The 21,532-nt window shown below is 35.3% G+C and overlaps 1 protein-coding gene and 1 non-coding gene across 2 annotated transcripts in view; both read right to left on the bottom strand.

The window, feature by feature from the left end:
• Positions 1 to 2,307: 2,307 nt before the first annotated feature.
• The window catches only part of LOC132911159 (uncharacterized), a 326,329-nt gene continuing 307,104 nt past the window's right edge, over positions 2,308 to 21,532 (bottom strand). The window contains exon 5 of the mRNA XM_060967569.1: positions 2,308 to 3,419. Within this exon, the coding sequence (XP_060823552.1) occupies positions 2,550 to 3,419 (870 nt within the window). The 3' untranslated portion in view covers positions 2,308 to 2,549. The remainder of the gene's footprint in view (positions 3,420 to 21,532) is intronic.
• LOC132911549 (5S ribosomal RNA) lies at positions 7,933 to 8,051 on the bottom strand. Its single transcript, XR_009659027.1, has one exon. It is a non-coding gene; the product is annotated as a 5S ribosomal RNA (ribosomal RNA).

Here is a 21,532-nt window from a genome sequence, read left to right as displayed (position 1 = left end):
TCCTTATAGAACGAAAGAAACTTCTCGGACAACCTAATAGAAATTAGGTTACACGTTGAATATTACGAAGATTTAAAGGATTAATAGAATATTTATTGAAAACAATTTGAAAACATAATCTAAAAAAGAGTAGCTAACAATACGTGCAGGTGTAAACCTTCCTTTTACAGTTCAACTTTTCTCCCAAGTGTTATGATTTTCATAATAATACAGTACTTTCTGGACAAATGATGGCATTTTCCTCCGACTCATATGTCATGGAAGTGTTCTCTGACATTGTCATTCGATAACGGAGATTTCAATTTGTATATTTTCCGGTAAAAATTCATAGTACATTTGATTTATATATGCATAATTTTCGCAACACATTTGGGAGGAGTTATACGTTTAATTTAAATTGACGTTAACTTAAAGCGAATAATAATTTATCTCGACGATAATTGTAAATTTTAAGCGAATAAATAATAATCGTTTTAGCAAAAACAGATAACCGAATAAATTGCGTTCGGGTATATTGACGATACGAATCGTAATTACACAGAATCTCATTTATGAGAACATTTTGGAACGATAGAGGATGTAAATATCTGTTCTTATGGGACATAAAACATAGTTGACATGAAAATTGCATTGACTTATCTGAACATTTAATGCATTCTCGTAATCCGCGATCGTGATAATGGATACATAGCAACTAAATTGGCAATGAATTTTCAAAAGTATTTACGGCAACCAATTTATATTGTCGGCGAATACTGCACAGGCGCGCGTAGTCTGCAAAACTGAAATACGTCTGTTCTCTTGGCACGTGCAGTTAAACTGGAATATATTTTCCTTTTAAGATTTCATTTAATTGCAACAGCACACAATAATAAACTATATACGTTTTAACGAACTAGCTAAAAACGTGACACAAACTTCAGGAGTCAGAAGAGAACGAAGCCATATAAGTTACTGGAATGAAAAGTAAGGAAATGGAGTGGAAACGCTATTGAACATTATTCACACGCACATGATATCGACACTATCAAATTTGCTGGTTGGCTCAACAGAGCCAGTTGTAAATGTGGTGTAGTCATTAAAAGAAAAGATTTCATTTATACACGTAGCTAATCTAAATGGAGTTGACTGTAAGCTTTTATATTCGTAACCGAAATAACAGAAAGTTTAAAACTTACTAGCAATTCTCCATTAACTAACACAGTTTGTTTGGATATCATTCTTAACCTTGGTACGTCCTTTCGGTCATTTTCGATCCAATTGTAATTTTCTAATGTTAGAAAATGTGCCAAGTCTGAACAAAATATTGGTATACACGATTTTCTGTTTCAATTTTATGTTGGAAATCTTCTTTAAACATTACAAAACCTTAGAAATGAAAGAAAAATGAAATATTCACACGTTTAACATTAAAATAAAATTTTACAAGAATTAATCTAATTAAATCTAATTAAATCAATTAAACAGGAATCCTGTTTATCGTTTACAATTCTGTAAAATCTTCCTCGCATTATTATAGAAATTCAGTGAAGTGGAACTGCTTTCTTGACTCTCATAATTCTATTAAGTGATTGCAAGTGTTTTTTCTGGGATTCGAAATCAGTTTGCAAAGACCTTACTTGGTGAATACATATTTGACAAGTAGCATGAATGAACGATTAAATATGTATTGTAGTATTCAAAACCTACGAAGTGGACGTTGGATAGTGGATTTAACTTAGGATTTCAAGTATATATCGAACGTTATATACCATCACAAGGTGGCACAAACCTTGTAACGGAGATAATTGTCCCTGTTTCGGGTTCTCTTCAACGCCGTTTTTGCCAGAATGCTTGGTAAATTTTAATATCATAATAAGTCCAAAATTGTAATACGTGTTAATAAATTTATATCTTTTCAACAGTCGTCTAAAAAATTACAATTCCTGAAAAAATAGTTTGCATCTTCCTTTATAAATTTCTTTTACTACTTTCTTAGATTATTACAACTGATTATTACAACTTTAACTCTTTCGGTGTTTCAATGTGAAAATCGTTGTTTTTAGCCCGAAAAGTATGTGATATTATTCATTTCTAAAATTCTCGTAGCGTTGACAACGTGTACACTTTCAAATTCTGTTGTGGTTATTTTGTTACACGGTGTAAATTTATTCGGACGATTCCTTCACTCAGAATAACATGACCGAAAGAGCCAAGTATAACATTAATAAAATATATTTTTCGTCGTAGAATTATTCTCGGAATCGGACGCCTTTGAATCATTATGTACACGGAGTTTGGTTCTTTCGGAACTTTACGAGTCGTACGTTTAAAAGGAAGGAGTATTTTTTAATTTCATTTCTGGAACATTATACAGTCGGTATAAGTGTTACACTTAGATACGATTTTATATAAGAATTTCTATTTATTACCATATAGTGATTGAATATATGTCATATGCATTCAAGTACCCTTCGATACCTTGAAATTGAAACGATGATTAACTCCATAAATTTCAAGTATAGCATACATATTCTCCCTTGATAAGTCATACGTTTAACCTTCTCACATTACACGCAAGTAGCCTTGTATCCGAACACAACGTCAGGAGTTTTGCTGCAAGACGGTTGGTCCAATTGATAGGAAGCATTTTTATTTCCTTTGGGTGTGCATTTGGGAAATATCTGCTGCATCGCCGTTTCACACTCCGCTTCTTCGACGGACACCTCCTCCTTCACGATTTTCTCAATGTTGTTGCTGCTTAAACGCCGTACCATTTGACTACCTTTCGCTGCTTCCTCGTCTTTCTCCAGAAAGTTACACATGCTGACGCGCCTCTCCCTCGACAAGGATTTGCCAAAAGAACAATTTGGCCTGGCCAAAACGTCCATTCTGTCAAAATGGTAGGCGCTGCCTGTGCGATCTCTCTGCAGCGGATTGGCCAACACGTCCATTCTGTCGAACTGCCAGATTCTTCCGCCACGGTCTCTTTGCAACGGTCTGGCAAGTACCTCCATCCTGTCGAAGTGGCAGACACTCATTCCGCGATCTCGTTGCCATAATTTCGAGGAAGTATCGAATTGACAGACACTCATTCCTCTGTCTCGAAAGACAGGCTTGGACGTTTCGATTCTGTCTAACTGACAGATACTGGTTTTTCGTTCGCGTTGCAACAATTTCGTGGACTCGTTGGCTGACTTCAAGTTTTTTAACGTATCCTGTTCACTGCACGAGTTGTTCTCCGAAAACATCAAGAATTGAAGATCGAACGCGCTTCTCGTGCGACGTGGAATACCTTGAGCGCCAGGGAGCAAGGACGTATTAGATCCAATGAACACACTGTTTTGCCTTGGTCGTACTTGACCCGAAGCGTAATTTAATTCGTGTCCCGCCGGATAGTCCCCGCAGGGTATGTTACATTTCGAGAACGTGCGTCGATTCTGCGAACAAACGAACCAATGATTTATAAATCGCTTTAATTAACCATCGTATTTGTGTATTCTGCGTTTGCTTAGATTTTGGGAGACCTTGAAATATGTTGTCAAGGTCATAACTCTGGACAACGTTTCCCTGTGCATGTTACCACCGCTCAACCTCAGTTTCCGAGATATTCACAGAAAGCTTCAATTAAATTTACTCCCCACTACGCTATGGTCCCATTTTTATATAGCACAACCTAAACTTGATTCATTGATGCTAATCATCTCTAATATAAATAAAAATATATAGATTTATATTTGGGTTGTAGGGTTATAGGTTGGGTTAGTTTAATATCTAGCTAGCATCATTTCATTTTCATTTCACTCGATTTTATCATAAATTCGATTACTACAATTTATTATTGCTTATATATACTAATTAACTATATCTTTGTATATAATTCAAAAACTGAGACCGTGCGTGGTAATCACTAGAGTGCGTGTGGTGTACTTGCTTCGTACGCATTACTTTGGTCAATTGATGATGAAAATAAAGTGTCCTATTCTATATATCAATAAATTCATCGAAAATGATTTCACGCTACGCATAAGACAGTACTTTTCTGTTTTTATTTATACAACATTAAAAATAGTTATCTCTCTCAGCAATGAATTAAGTTTAGGTTGGATTATAAGCATAGGGATAAGCTGTGCGGAATGATGACCTTGATAACATATTTCAAGATCATCAAACTTGGTGTGGTGTGTCCTGGTGAAAATAATTACCAATTACCAATTTTGTAGCAAGATTTTGTCGGTATATTCTATGAGCATAATCAAGCAAAAGTATTATATGATCGTAGGTCATGTACAACTTTATTGAAAGGTCGTATATTGTCTACAGACACTATTTTAACAGGATAATTCTTGCACAATAATCTGTAATCGTTACTGTTTTCAAAAATGCCGTTTCACGGTTCACATTTCTCGTTGACATTAACGTTTAATGATTGTGCGTTTAATGGATTTTTTATTTTTCCATACCTTTTTATCTCTGAATATTTTTCATGTTTTGTGTAAATAAAATTGCAGGCTTTCCAAGTGTTTATTCGAGTTTTGAATAAACGAACTCAAAAGTAACTTATTTTTTACTGCAGTTGTTCACTACCAAATTTTAGTTTATTCAATTCAATTTTTACCACCTTTTTCATAATGTAACTTTGAAGTTAATGGATAGTCTAGAAATTTCGCGGACCGCCAAGAAATAAATATCGCCTATCTGTAGTGTAGATACGTTGTACGTATGTGGACTGTACAGGATGAGATGTTTGGCCCTCCTTGGAAGAATTGTTCTTAATTTTAATTGACTTTCATTTCATTATAAATAAATTGATGTTGAGAGAGTATTCTATCCCTATAAGAATTACAATTGCATAGGCCGGCTTATTTTAGCGTCTCAAATCAATTTATTTTCCATGCTAGTTTACCTTGAATAACCTTGTAAATATTGAAAAGAAATAAAAGATACTTGGAAAGCTAAGCAAAAGTGGAAAAACTTGCTACGTTTAAAGATGTACGATTAATAACACTAAAACACAGAAACATTTAATTGAAAATTATTCAGGTGTTTCGAGAAGTAGAAAAACTTTAATGAAATTGAAAGATAAATATCTAGGTTCTGATGTATAGTAGTGGTTTCCATAAATCAGCAATAAACCGATAATATTATCTACGTGTGATATTATATTCATATTACGTGACATAAAGTTTTGAAACTTCAATGAATATCGTTATCGATATTTTAAGTTCTCGTGCTGAAAGGAAAGATTAGAGTGAAAGTAACGATGCCTTCTTATTTTGAAGCGTTTGTGATATTAGAAAGATGACTTAGGCGGTTTGATGTCAAACAGAATACAATTCAACGCAGCTCAATGTATTAACAAATTTGGATAAAGTATAGTATCTGGACTGTAAATCTGATTTCAATGTATCTTTCCGGGTGTATCTTAGGTCAAAAATGAGAGTTATCTTTTTCGCGAAAATAAACGCTTTTGAAAATTCAGCTGTATGAACATTTGCTCGACCAAGATCTTAATTGTAGAAATCTGCGTAGGAGCGTGATCGTACAGAGAGGTAAGCGGTATGCGGTTAAAGCAAGTAGTGGCACAGACAGTGTCAATGCGCCAAATGCCAATTTTTTCGCTTACCGTTTTCTACTTTCTGTGTGGTCACGGAAGATAAAAAATACCCCAAAACTAATCCAATACTCATGATTCAAATGCATTCAAAGTAAGCCATACCGTAAGTTAGGAGAACGACATTTTAAAAAAGATAACGTAAGAACTCACGAGAAGGTCACACGTCAACACGTTGATCGAAGTTTTTTATGCCTTATTTTCGTGAAAAACAATCTTCGTTTTTGGCTTCAGTCACCTCAAAACCCCTAAAATGTTCATCCCAGCCGAACCTTTTGCAATCCGGACACTATACCACAGCTACAGATGTATTTAATTTAGCAATAAAAAATATGTAAAAAATCTCTAAATAATTAAAACAAAAAATACATTTGTATTATATTACAGTGTTCTTTGTAATTGTTCTTATATGATACATGGAATATTAATTATACGAGAAGACGCGTGTCCTACTGTCCAGAAATTCCCTCAACGATCATGTTTCCCTATTAAATCTGATACTGGAGATTCTACTGTAACCAAAATTATAGCGTACCTTATTACACGAGTATAACATAGAGTATCGTAAGAAAGCATAATATGCTTTCATACGAATTGATAGTATCTGGGGCATCTCGTAAGATATTCCTGCTGCAAAAAGTGAAAAACCAGCGCTGACAAATCTGGAGCATCCGCTACGCTACGATATCATTTGAACGTACTATTCAACTGAGAAGAGGATGTATGCTACGTAACTCAGTTGATGCTACTTGTCCATAGGAGTAATATACCATACAAGCTTCACGGAACACGAATAGGGCGTATAATATGGAAATTTCTTCGGACGTGTCGAACGAACCTTCCGTTGAAACTAGATATCAATAATTTACATTCCACCATATCGATTGAAAAAAAAAGACGAATGTTCTTGCTCTATCGCAACTCGGATACACCAAGTCCAAGTTAAAGATAGCCCGTAAAAAGCCTTGTTCAGGATTTAAAATAATATTTTTTTTGAAAAAAAAAAAAAAAAAAATTGTATTTTTAATTGTGAATTATTTATGTAAAATAGAGTAAAACCACCCACATCCGAATCAGTAGGAAGAAAACAATTTTTGAATAACGAGACTTTCGAATAATAGAACAATCGCTTTCCTGGTACTTTCAGATCAAGAAAATTGTCACCTCGTTTTAATATCTAAGGGGTTCATATCTTTTGGCTAGTGAACTATATAAATTTTCATCGCGAACAAGTACATCATCATTTATACAAATTCATGTTTTTATTAATATAATTAAAAAAATATATCCCAGGTAGAAATTTGTCTCACTTATCAAATATTGCAAGAAGTATTACACTTTGAATATTTTATATATTCTCGCATACTAAGTACAGACATTTTATTTCTCTGTGCCTTCGAATTTCCCATAAATGCATAAAAATCTACAGTCTACTAATAATATGTGTAGTATCGGAGAAAACCCCGAGTAATTAGGAAGGTTTATTTAAAAATTATAAAAGGTAGCCGTTAGTGAATTGAAGAGCTTTAATGTTGCCGGCGTTGTCGGGCTTTAGTGTTGCCGGTGTCACGAACCAACTTTCCTTTTTGCCATGTGGTACGCCAGATGTGACGGCCCTTGTAAAATTCCACGTAGTCCGAACGCCAAGACCTATCTATTGTTCCATTAACTTCCATAAACCGAATCTGTTCAGTTTGTTTTCTTCACGTAAACATTTTCGGTTTATGTTTATTGCACTCGACTCTTACCTAATACGGAGAAAGCGGGTGTCTGGCAAGATAAGACTTTTCCCATAAACAAGGATGCCCATGAGCCATATCTAGCTCTCCTTGTCTTTACTACCTAATTCATTTACCAATGGGCATCGCGGATCATTACCCTCACTTTTCCACCAAAAAGTGTGGACAACGAATCCGCGTTTTGAATTCCAAAGGGAACACCCACACCGAGTTTTCCTCAGTAAGAGCAGTAGAGCAGTCAGATAGTCTTGAACGGTCACGTCTAGAGCTCGGAAGTGTATTGTAAACAGAAGAGAAAAATAAAAGTTTCTTTTCTCCTTAAATTCGTTATTATTTTACGTGACAAAGTCATCGTCATGAATACGATTTCTCCCCCTCATCCAGTTCCTTAGTTGACCGCCAAGTGGATTCTGTATTTTGCGCATGCTTGTCATCACGAGCTACAATTGAATTCGTCAAAAATTAGTACGTACTAGTTTGATTGGCCGTCCCACGCCGGCCGAAAAATTGGCACTGATCCCAACCTAATATCTTTTTCTCTGTGCATAGGATCATTAAAAAAAAAAAAAAAAAAAAAAAAAAAATGGCAAGAAAAGAAAAAGCCAACACCACACGGAGTTCCCAAGCGGTCACCCATCTAAGTACTACCCGTGCCCAGCGTTGCTTAACTTTCGTGATCGGACGAGAACGAGTGCTCTCAACGCGGTATGAGCGTTGGCTGAAAGAAATAATTTTGTTACTCAACATTAATATGCAGAAACTATCTAATAGGACATACGAATGTGTGATGAACCTATTTGAATCCAGATGTGTAAAATTTTATCTGCTTCCGTTTTCAAATAATAGGTTTTGTCAAAAACAAAACACGCTTCTAGTTCATAACTGATCTCTATTCGGAGAATTGTTTTCGTTTCTTCTGTCACCTCTCAATATCCCCACTACGCACGCGTTCGGTACACATCCCCTACCGTGGTCACGTACCCCTTCTACCGAGTATTTGGCGGGAAGACCGTAGGCATATGGTTGACTCATTAGGTCTCTCGGCACTTACGTTTCGAAGCAGCCTTGCTTATGTATTGTCGGTCTCTCGTAAACAGTCTATCAACAGTGGTACTCTATGTACCGACGAAACCATTGGAAAGTTCTTTGCTGTTGAGTGCCGATACAACATTTCTAATCTCGTTTTACATGGGGAATCACTCCAGTTCGACTTTTATCACGATTTTCGGTACACTCTGTATATCGTATATTGTACAGGCTGTTTCATGATAAGCAGAAAATATTTAAGGGAACGAATCTAACTACTAAAAAAAAAAAAAAAGAAAAAAATGTTGATATCGACATATATGCCATTTGAACTCGTTTAGAAGGTTTAGCGACTTTTATACCCTAACATTTCGTGTTAGAGCCATATCTAGCTCTCCTTGTCTTTACTACCTAATTCATTTACCAATGGGCATCGCGGATCATTACCCTCACTTTTCCACCAAAAAGTGTGGACAACGAATCCGCGTTTTGAATTCCAAAGGGAACACCCACACCGAGTTTTCCTCAGTAAGAGCAGTAGAGCAGTCAGATAGTCTTGAACGGTCACGTCTAGAGCTCGGAAGTGTATTGTAAACAAAAGAGAAAAATAAAAGTTTCTTTTCTTCTTAAATTCATTATTATTTTACGTGACATTTTGGCGATTCTGCCAGGATCCATTCGCTTCAGTGAAAACGAAATTACGATTTCGGCGTACGCGCATCATTGAAGATTGAAGGATCAGCGGATCACTGCGAATCTTTGCTACTACGAAGCCCTGCAGCAACTTTCAACGTTCCACTACGGTGAAACTAGACGAGAGGACTACGGTCAGCGCAGAGCAAGCCTACAAATAAGATTCGGAATCTAGAACCAACCAGAGAGGAAACATCCCAGAGACTCCTCAACGGCCATAGCTACTACGGTAAGCTGGAAATCTGGATTCATTTGTACATTACCGTACGAGAAAATCAAGTTTCTCAAGCGTTTCGAGCGTTTCGAGCTCAAATAAATAGTTCAGACTCAGTAAACTTAATTAGAATCATGTCTACATCGCGAAAAGACGAAACCGAGACCGTTTCCGCAACCGGAGTTATGGATAATTCGATTCGTAGCATATTCGACACGATGCAAAAGCAAAACGAGAACCTTATTCAACGATTCGAACTTCTTACGCTACGAATGGAAGAGGCGCAACGAATAACCGATAGTGAAAACAAAAAACTTGCAGCGGAGATAGAACTGTTGGGAAAACATATCTTTAAAATAAATTCAAGACGTGACGCTACTACCGAATTAGACTCCTATGTTACGATAGATGAAATTAATACCAGCAGTACTCAGATAAAGCGACCACCTGTTCACCTCAACATCGAACAACCCGAGGTGGAAGAAAGAGGCTATTTTCCGCCCGCTTCTCCCACTCTACGAGCTAAGGATGCAATACGCTACATCCCAACGCTCAACGGAGATGATGATGTAGGAGTTGAAGACTTCATCAAAGAAGTGAGAAGTATGAAGGATCGCTGTATGGAGCAAGATCTGTTGCTAAAAGCAATAAAAGTGGAAAAAATCGTGGGAAAAGCAGCCCAAAGTATTCGCAACATTCCTATTGAGTGTTACAGTGATCTGTACGACGCACTGAGAAATAACTTAGCAGCACAAGTGACTTCGGATGAGTACCAAGAACAATTACGAGAGTTGAGACAGGGGCGCGAGGAATCAGTGCAAAGTTTTAATATTCGGTTTAGAAGAATACTCAACCGTTTGCTGTACGCAGTAACCAATGAGTACCCACAACCACTGACACGTAAAATTATGACCGAAGAAATCACGAAGAAGACTGTTCGTGTGTACCTAAAGGGACTCAGACGCGACATAGGGCGAATATTATTAAGCAGTGAACCCTTGAATCTTCCGGAAGCTGAAAAAAAGGCAGCCGATGTAGAACGCTACTTGCGAGAAGAACGACAACCTAATTGGTCATGTAATCGCTTACCTTCCGCTAGTAATCGCGCAAACAACCAGCCAATGCAGGTAAGACGATCTAATGTACCATCAAGATCGCCTAACACGCCAGCAGCTCAGAAACCTGCTACATTTAACCAAATAGAAAATAGACCACCTGCTGAACGCGCGCAGATGAAGTGCTTCAAGTGCGGAAAGCTGGGACATATTGCCAACAAGTGTCAAAATTTTCCACCACCGTCCGCTCCAATTCAATCAGAAGCAGATAACTACCTCTCCTACGAAGATCGTTCACCGCAGTTCGCCTCTCCGAGGTTACGGGCCAAAGACGCGGTCGCATGTTTACCACAGCTAAACGGCGAAGACGATATCGGAGTGAAAGAGTTCATACGTGAAGTGCGCGAAGTGCGAGCATTGTGTTGTGAACCGACAGTATCGCTCAAGATGATCAAGTTCGGTAAAATTACTGGTAAAGCCGCAATGGCCATTTGCAATGTACCAATCCGCGAATACGGACACCTGTACGATGCCCTAAGACGAAACGTAGCCACCCAAGCCTCCATTAGGGAACAACAAGATCAGCTACGCGAAACGATACAGGGACACGACGAAAGCGTTCAGAGCTACATTATCAGGTTCCGCAGAGTGCTTAATAAACTACAGTGTAGTGTAACGAACGAGTACTATGACGAAATCAGTAGGCGTACAATGAACGACAGAATCTTAAGAGACTCCGTAACAGACTTCATCCGAGGGCTAAAACCCGAAATAGGACGGATATTACTCGGTTATCCACCGTACAACATCGCCGAAGCCGAAAAGAGAGCCTCCGAGATCGAGCGATACTTCAGGGAAGATCAAAATCGACAACCAAGACCAATGGGACGACCAAGACCAATGGAACGATCAAGACCAATGGAACGATCACGATTCCCCGAACAGCAACAACCGACGACCAATTATCCTAACCCAGCCATAAGGAAACCAATTCCAACACCTTATCCGACGCCAAGGAACTTCCAGCAAGCCGAACGAATGCCACTCGCCCAAAGGACTCAAATGAAATGTTTAAAGTGTAACCGAATCGGACGTTTCTCTAGTCAATGTAGAAATTATCAAACACCCAGTCAATTTCCGAGACCACCGGCAGTCCACAATCTCGAGACACACAAGGAAGAAACAGAGGAACAAATAGACCAGACATACGAATTAACGCCACAACAGGAAGACTACCCACAGTACTTTTACGATCCGACGGACAACGATATGCTTTATCAATGGTGGTGAGTGCCCAGCCAAAATAACCAATTTTATCGAAAAGTCAAACACGAATTATTTAAAATGTAATACTAGAAAAAAAAAAAGGATATTTTTGCTACTATGAACATATAAAATCCGTTGAATAACGATTATTATATTTTCAATATTGCGTATATTTCTCAAAAAATTTCTAGAGCTATTGATACATTATGTACATTACATTGGTGTGGTATAAAAAGAGTATACATAAAGTTCCATACTCTAGAAGCATTTAACAAGCAAATAATTTTACATTATAGATATTGATGGATATTTATTCTTTTAAGACCTCGGAATACCAACGGTCAAGGAGGAGATTACCAGATTCGCAACAAGATACAGAACAAGAATAGAAACGCACCCGAACCAGCTGGCAGTTGAAACGTGCAACACAACAAACATCGCAAGAAGACTAAAAAGGAAACACCCAATAGACCTCATAAAAGATATAACTTAGAAAAAAAAAACGAAGCTGGTACCCCGCTGGGGGTAACCGCCGACATGCTATATTATTTTTTATTTATATTTTTTTTCTTCACCAACAAGATATAACACTTTACCAAATGTCCGCAAGGACAAATTGTAAAATAACCAAAATAAAATAAAAAAAAATTTATTCTTTTAGTATTTACAAATAAGTTAACATTACAAGGACATTGTTTTAGAATTTTATTTTCACTCAAATCTTTAAGCGTTGTATATTCTAGATTATTGTTAGTTGATGCAATCATACAACAGAAATTTGTGTTTTACATCAAAATATTTAATATTATTTAGCATAAAATCAACTAAAGTTGTCAGGTATTGTTAATAAATTTGAATTTTTATATTATCCATCATTCTAAGACAAACTGTATAGTTTAAATCATTGTTAATTAGTTATTTTGGGAACAATTATAAGTTGGTAACATATTATTTGTACAATTTCAATGTCAACATAGAAATAACAAAATTTTAGTTGATAGATTATCATAAGATAATGATCATATATTCTCAAAGAAGATACATTCTATTAATGAGTTGAGTACTATACTGCCACAGTAATATTAGTACTTTATTTATTTTAAATTCCGTTTTTTTTATAACGATCATAAAAGACACAAACTTGATGTGGAATGGTTGGGACCGTACACGATTGATAAAGTATGTAATCCACTATCTAATTCAAAAAAAAAAAAAAAAAAAAAAAAAAATATTATATATATACATGGCAATCGTTTAAAACCCTACTTTCCAGGTTGACACTTCTCTTTGCCAGAATAACTATTCATGTATCAATCTAACTTTTTCTTTTCGCCGAAATGAAATCTTAGTTAACAGTCCCACCAACACCCAACACCTGTACCTCAACCAATACATGCCACCCCCAAAGAGAAGAGGAATCAGCTGCAATTTCAAATCACATCGAGTGCGATTTCACAAAGGGCCTCCTGAAGAAAACTTGAGGGACCAAGTTCAATCTAAGGAGGGGGGAATGTCACGAACCAACTTTCCTTTTTGCCATGTGGTACGCCAGATGTGACGGCCCTTGTAAAATTCCACGTAGTCCGAACGCCAAGACCTATCTATTGTTCCATTAACTCGCAGCAGGCCTAAGAAGACGACATAAACCGAATCTGTTCAGTTTCAGTTTTCTTCACGTAAACATTTTCGGTTTATGTTTGTTGCACTCGACTCTTACTTAATACGGAGAAAGCGGGTGCCTGGCAAGATAAGACTTTTCCCATGAACAAGGATGCCCACGAGCCATATCTAGCTCTCCTTGTCTTTACTACCTAATTCATTTACCAATGGGCATCGCGGATCGTTACCCTCACTTTTCCACCAAAAAGTGTGGACAACGAATCCGCGTTCTGAGTTCCAAAGGGAACACCCACACCGAGCTTTCTTCTTTGATGGTACGAGTCCGTTCAAATAGTTCTATTTCTAATTTCAATCCAGTTACAATATTGGCCTCTGTAATAAAACACTAAGTCTAAAGAATAAAGACTATACTGAACTCAACATTTGTATAATTACTTAAAAATTACGTGACACCGGCGTGATCAGAGAGTGTTGTCAGCGTTGTCAAGGAGTGTTGTCAGCGTGAAAGAGAGTCGTTGTGATGAGAGGAGTTATTGACGAATGATAACTGCGTGTATACTGACTGACGGAGCATCGTGCTTGATTTTGTGTTGGGGTGAACGATATTGAAATAAATCATACCGTTATCAAACCTATTAGTACACTAATTCTTATTTCCTATATATGTGTCGGATTATAGATAGATTTGGGGGCGTGTAACGAATCTTCATTCGGACTAGCCATCGTTGTTGTACAATAAAGATTATATTTACTGGTATAAATATGATTTTTACAAAGTTTGACAAATAACCGTGGTGATTAGACACTCGAGATGTTAACGACAATGTTCTTAGGTTCAATAACGAATCCACGGTCAACGGTGCAACTCTTTGTTAAACGTAGAATATATTTTGAAGCACAAAGTAACGTTCGTTGTGACGATCGATATATACTGCACGTAAAGACGATGTGAAAACCTTCCAAGATGATCGCAAAAATAAAAGACTGATAAAAACTTTCCTCTCTTTACGATCGCGTTCGTTTTGTTGTAAATTGGTCGGGAATACCAACAAAATTCCAGCCGCCGTTGCTAGACAGACCCGCGTAGCAGCGACATTGCTCCTGCCCGGGGTTTGATTGTTAATACAACGTGTGTCTCATAATATTGACACTTCTCTGTTAGGTAAAAACGTTCATCGCGAGACCGTGGCTACGTTCAGCGACCAATTATGTCACCTCGAGCTCAAGCCCACCGTCACAAATCTCGGGCAAGCATAATCAGATTGAATCATAACAACTACTTCCAAGTTCTATCAACGCAGTCGTCTGATTCGCCTTTCACTCGCCGTTTTATTAAAACGGCTCTTAAAATATTATTTCTCTCTAATTTCTATAGACAAAACTATTTACATTATCAATAATATATCGTCTAAACAGGAGTATTTGTAACAGAAGGAGACATCTTTTACCATTCGTTTAGATAACTGAGAATGGAGGTTCGGATATGGCAAACTGTATTGTATCTTCAAGCTATTTTGTTTAAAGATTAAAGCGTCTTTAAATTGTGGGAAATGATGAAATTCTAAGACAGTACAAATCCATCAATCAATACATCGATAAACTCAGTTTATTCGTATATTTTCTTTAATTCATTATTAATCTTGTTGACATTTCTCGTGAGAATTGTCTATACACAGATCTTCATTACGTTCACATTTCTAACATAACAAATTTTTGTTTTTTATCAAGTTCAAGTTCAGTTTTTTGTTTTTTGTTTTTTGTAAGAAGGTTCGTAATGCTCATAAATTTGTGCAGTATTAAAATTTATTTAGTTATTTATTATGATATTTTTAGTGAATTTCCTAAAAAAATGGTATTCAACAAAAAGAAAATGCTTATTTAAACTCAAGAACTGCCCTACATTTTACTATCGGAGTTATTATTCGTAGTTTTTCCAGTAGTACATTTCTGTATAAAATTTTCAAATTATCAATTACCTTAAAAAATTGTACCAGAAAGACTGAAAACGTGGCTACGGGAAATTTATTTTTCCAATATTGGGTCCGCAATGGAACCGTTCTGCTTCTCGATTTTTGGAGTGGTCATTGCAAGAATACGGTAAAGTAACCTATACTTGACAGTAAAAATTTAAGATTCTTCGATATTGCGAAAATTCGAACAAAATACGCGGAAAAAGAAAAAAGAAGAATGGATATTTTGTCTGAAAATTTTGAATTGTTGAGAATAAATTTGAAAAAATTTGCTTGCAAGTTGATTCAATCCCACTATACAGAATCGTTACCCTTTAAGCGTAGTGAAGAATGTTTGGAATTAGATTTCAATGATCCTAATTCAGTTATCCTTATTTTTATACATGGGACAGATATAATACAACATGCTTTACTTTCGATCGGCTAATTTTCAGAAGAGGCGCAAACAGCGAGACACAAGAATTTCAAGAACTGTAGGAATAAGAACAGCAGACAAGTTTCAAGGATCGCTGCTAATAAAGATACATTTTATGCAATATTCTTAGCTTCTGATCCGTATATGTCAGCATTAAGACTAAAATCATATAACAAGAATCATAAAATACTAAATGCTGAAGCTATAGAACTCATACATAAATAAAATGATGGAATTTCACGATTCATCAGTCCCCATATACTATGTAAATTCATATTGCATAATATTTCTGATAACTGCTTTCTTCATATTCCATTTCATATTTCTTCAGATGATTATATATTGTAGTATCGTGGACAAAAGGTCTAAAAGATATCGGGTAAACCATAAACATCGTCGCGAGAGAACTGAAGTGCCGACAGGCTTATCAATGATCATCGGTCCTTCGGTTGAAGAGTTTCGTAGAAAAGGTCTACGTTACCCTGGCCACGAGCGGTTGCGGAACACGTGCGTAGGGCTAAGACAAAGGGACAAAAGGGATGCTAAGGCAGAAAGACAAATTAACAGGCAGTGTTAGTAGAGAAGTCAGAGAGTGCGAGTTGCGTTGTCGAGATAGTGTTGCTAGTGTCACACGCTCAAGAAGGCTACCCGCTCAGTAATCAGGTAGATGAAATATTCTGCATACCACAGCTATTGAAACAATAACGAGACAGTAACGAAATAGCCGCCTCTGATCCACACCCGACGATAACCCCTCCAAAGGGACTAAAACTTCGATATAAAAATTAGCGCTCGACACATTATTTTGTTGTAACACTTTGAACCGTCACTCTGTTGGATTTATATAATAAATTCCATTATCATATACGAAGTTCAATTTCTTCACCTTATTCGTGAAACGATCGAACTGCGACGCGAGATCACCGATGATCTGTTAATTTCGCGATTTCTTGTCTCTGATGTGACACTAGCGTTGTCGAGAGAGTGTGGTCCGCGTGAGAGAGAGAGAGAGAGAGAGAGAGAGCGTTGGATCCGTTGTGACGAGAGTTGCAAATTGAGTTGTCTAAAGTGTAGCACGTTATTGTGATTAGTTCATGTTAAACAACCATTGTTTCCTATTTAATCAATATCTGTACAATCCATTCATTTGTAAATAAATCACCAACAATATATTTTTACGATACTACAACATTATATTATCTTGTGTAATTATTCTATTCTTCACTTAGGCAATACATTTCAATTGAAAACTGCCACAATTTTTAGTACTATCCAATATTTTTTACTTTTTTGAACTTGCGTTTAAATTAACTAAAAAGTATAGATACAGTGTGAAATAAGCAGGTTTTCAAATTTATTTAAAACTATTCAATTCGATAAATTAAAAAAGGGATTGTTAATCATAAAATATACTATTTACATCATATTCAATTTACTGCGGATTATTTTTCAACACTTTTTAAATGAAATTTTATTTCAATATCTTGTATGGTTTGAAAGTTATACGAAAATGTCCCATAATTTTCCGGTCTGGTTCATCGTACGCTAGGAAAATTACAATCCCTTGTTCATAAACAGTTTTCATACTAGGTTCCAAGATTTCATCGAGTACTGGTGATACGAAAGCGGATGCGTAAACAAAAGATCAGGTGCATTGAAAATCCTGTAGGGTTCGCTTCTTATACCATGTCATTTTATATTATTGTTATATTATTTATACCGCTACTATTATCCTGTCAAAACAGCTACAATTAAATGTGGATGGTGCAAGAAATCTTTACGTCTTAAACATTTCTTTGCTAAATACTACTATTCCAGCGATTATGCACGGTATATACACTCTACTATACATGTGCTTCTACGAATTCTAAATGTATAAAAAATACAAAATGTATCTAATATATATATACAAAATATCGAAAGTAAAATATACATATATTCTTGACTGTCCTAACTCTATTTTAAAAAAGGATATAATTAAATAATCATATAGAATAGAAATTCATGATAATGATGAAAATCACTCGCAAAGCAACAAATATTCAAACCTTTTAAGTTGTAACTACGCAAACTTCATAAACTTTAAACTCAGTTTTTGACGATATGTTACAATATTTAAAGGTTAAAAGGATTTATTTAACATTTGTTTGGTCTAGTTATGCTTCTGAAAATATGAACGTGTAGAAATCGTGAAGCATGCTAGTTTTAACTGGACTATTACGCACGATAACGCCGACGCGATTACTGCAAGCCGGCTTTGACGCAAGCCCACCGTCAGGAGAAACCGTCTGACAAAAAAATAGAATATTTGTGTTAACTGATTGCATAACTATAGCAAATTAAAAAGTTCTTCGAAATTTATAGAGAGACTTTGGATGTTAATGTTAGCAATATTTATTATTTGATATTTGATTCTTAGTATACTATTTATAAATCATAAGTCATATTTAAAAATAGCAGATTATAGTAGTTTAAATGTTTAAATGTAGACTTAAATAGACACTACTATAGATGTATAAATTAGTAGTTCCATAGGAAACATAGAAAATTGAAGCTATGGCTTTAAACGTGTATTAAGAATATCGGTTTTAATCCGGGTAATTCCTAACATATTTATATTTTATGTATTTCGTGTGATTAGTACTGCGCAACGAAATACCCGTATATTTAAATACATTTACGCAAGTAGCAATATATAAGAAACGAATATTTATATGATGTAATATAAGATTGTAAATAATAGTAAAAAATATATCATTTCGGTTAAAAAAAGACTAATCAAGTAATCTGTTTTGCTATAAAAAAGACTAGTGTATTTACATCTTCTGGCAACAAGCGTAAATGGTTCCTTTTCGTCGTAACGATATTTACCCACTTGGAACACATCATTCTATCATAACCTACGTTGTTAGTAAAGTTAGATACTTTTTAGCAAGTTCTGAAATTGCTGAATATTTATTTTGCCTTTCGCTACTTATACAGATACAAATCGAAGCGTAATTCTAGCTTAACCATTTGTGTTTCAAACTAACATTTGCATGATACAGTGGCTCACCAAAGCAATATATACTATACAAAACATTTTGAAATTTCATTAGCACTGTAACAGGACACGACTATCGTCACTGTATTGGTAAAATTAGAAACGAATCTGAAAATAAATATAGAATTTGCAAAATATTTATTGCAAAGGTGACCAAATTATTTGGACATTCAATTATTCGCTACATTAATAAGCCACAATGTATAGTAGTGACAGGACTTTTTACAACACCTACACCGGCATTTGAATCTTACACTTACACAGTAATATTCATTACTGTGTAGAGAGTAAGGTTCAAAATATTTAAGGGATCATGGGTCACTACCTACAGTTAGTCTGAGAGTAACTGGCCAACTGTCTACAATCCATAAATTCTTTACCTGCATACTTTGTTAATTATACCATATCACTCACTTATATTTTAAATACATTTGGTTCTATAGTTCTGTTTAATAAATATCACCTAATATTATTTTAACATAAACATTGTGTCTTCCACAGATTATTTATCTTAACTTTAAAATTAAATTCTAACACATTTGGTATCAATTGAATGTTTAAAACTAATATTCATGCCGTGTATTAACATTTTATTGCGAGTGACTGTTTACAAATGTCAGTCATGTAACTCCAATATACATTTTCTGATTGGTTTCAAATTTTATTATTATAATAACGATCATCGTGTCTCATTACAGTGCTAATGAAATATCAGAAAGCTTCGTATCATGCACATAATGTATTCATAAAAGAATTCTATAGCAAGCGTTCGAATATTATCGTGAACCGCTGTGTATTTGTTTCGCAAATTATTATACTTTCATAAATATTCGGGAATTTTGTTATACGTTAATAATCACTCGAAATGAAATATAAATATGTTAATACACGTGTACCTGTGTATTAAGAACACGGATATGTTAATCACTTTATATCCCCTATATGATACAACATAATTTAATATCATTATATATAATCGTATGTACAATTCCGATATACGTAAAACAGAGATCTCCAACAGAGAAGTACAACTGCTGTTTTTTAATATTTAATTCGTCATTAGTTTATACACATTGGTAATATTCACATATTATTTACTTTGATTGATTGAAGCTTTCGAATGCTCGTGAGTGGTTATCGATCGTATGATCGAAAACCCATACCAAAAGCAAAGCGTAGACTGAAGAAAGAAAATGCGATGGTGCGATCGTAGGTTTCCGTTACTTCGACGTGTGTCATTGACGAAATCTGTAGAATCCAGTTTCTTGGAGCCGCCAATTTCAGAAATAGCCCACTAGTCTTTTCTATCCGAGGTTATATTGGATAAAGCTACCACTACCACGTACACCTGATTGGAGATTGCGGAGGTTGCGAGGAACTGACCTTCTTATATAAGGTGTCTCCGCAATCGTGATGCTACCGGGAAGAAGTGATTTCTCACGAAAAAATAAGTCGAAGATGTCGAGTAAAGCTTTTGAGGAAAATGTCTTTGAAAACCTAGCACGATATACGTTTGTTGACCTTAAGTTTCAGCTTGAAGGACTTCTGTTTACAGGATTCTAATAAATCAAGGGCTTATTTTAGAGTTGACAGGAATATCGAGGAATATCGTTTTTCTCTTCGAAAAATTAGAAAATGCAAATAATACGCTGCGACGACTTAGTACAATTTAACAATTTAGTTGGAGCAACTGTGCATGCAATAGCATGATCCATATTTCCTATATTATGAAAATTGATATTAAAAAGTAATAATCTTATGCTTTCATTTATGAAAAGAGCCTAATAGTATAGATCAACAGAAAGTATGACAGTAATAACGGCAAGAAGAAATAATAATTGGCCATGTTTTTGAGTACAAACACAATCAGAAACGAAGGTCGTCTAATCGAAACTTGCAATTAATATACAGAGGCTCGCAAAAGTATTCGCAGCTATTTCGTAGGAAACATTTATGTGTATGTATTGTACGTGTTACATAAAATATTTTGAAACCTCACTAGCACCATAACGAATGCGATTGCAACAACTATATTAGCAAAAATTTGAAGATATATATATATAAAAAGTAAAAAATTAAAATGTAGTATGAATAGTCACTTTAAGCATACGATAAGTGTCGAAGATGGTCCTACTGAGCACCGAAAATTATTAATTTTCTGTTTAAGTATTTTTATTCTCTTTCTAAAATATATACTTCTACTAAATATTTTGTAACTTCTATAGTTAAATAGATGTATTATATTAATTGACAATATATATTATTATTTTATCTATATATATATATATTGCAAAACATTTTGGAATCTCATTAACACCGCAACGAAACACAACTGTAATTGCGATTAGTAAAATTTGAAATGGACATAGAAATATAATAGAAGTTACAAGATATCATTTATTGAATATTATACGAATAACCGATTATTTATTATATTAATAAGCCACAATTTGTAGCGAGACTAGTCTTTAGTACTAATTCTATGTTTAAGACTATTATTCATGCTGTACATTAATTTTTCACTCAGTGTATGCTCGCAATAAACGTCTTGTCACTTCCACATACATTTACTGAATGGCCTCAAATTTTAATATTATAATCAGGATAGTCGTATTTCATTATAGTACTAAGGAAATTTTAAAAAGTTTCATACATTGCACATTATATATTCATGAAAAATTTTGTGCCAAGCGTTATACTTTCGCGAGCCACTGAACGTGTATAGGACAAAATGATTTTTTTAGAAAACAGAGCAACATGTGAAAAAATGTTATTCTGTAATATTCCCGATTTATTTTTCACGAGGAATCACTCTTTGCCCAGCTGTATCGTTGCAGCCTATGATGTCTCAATGTAGCTATATGATGTCTCAATTCTTTCGGGATTGTCTAAAATGAT

The sequence above is a fragment of the Bombus pascuorum genome, chromosome 10, assembly GCF_905332965.1.
Source record: "Bombus pascuorum chromosome 10, iyBomPasc1.1, whole genome shotgun sequence".
NCBI lineage: Eukaryota > Metazoa > Arthropoda > Insecta > Hymenoptera > Apidae > Bombus > Bombus pascuorum.
This window is presented reverse-complemented; position numbering and strand designations above follow the sequence as displayed.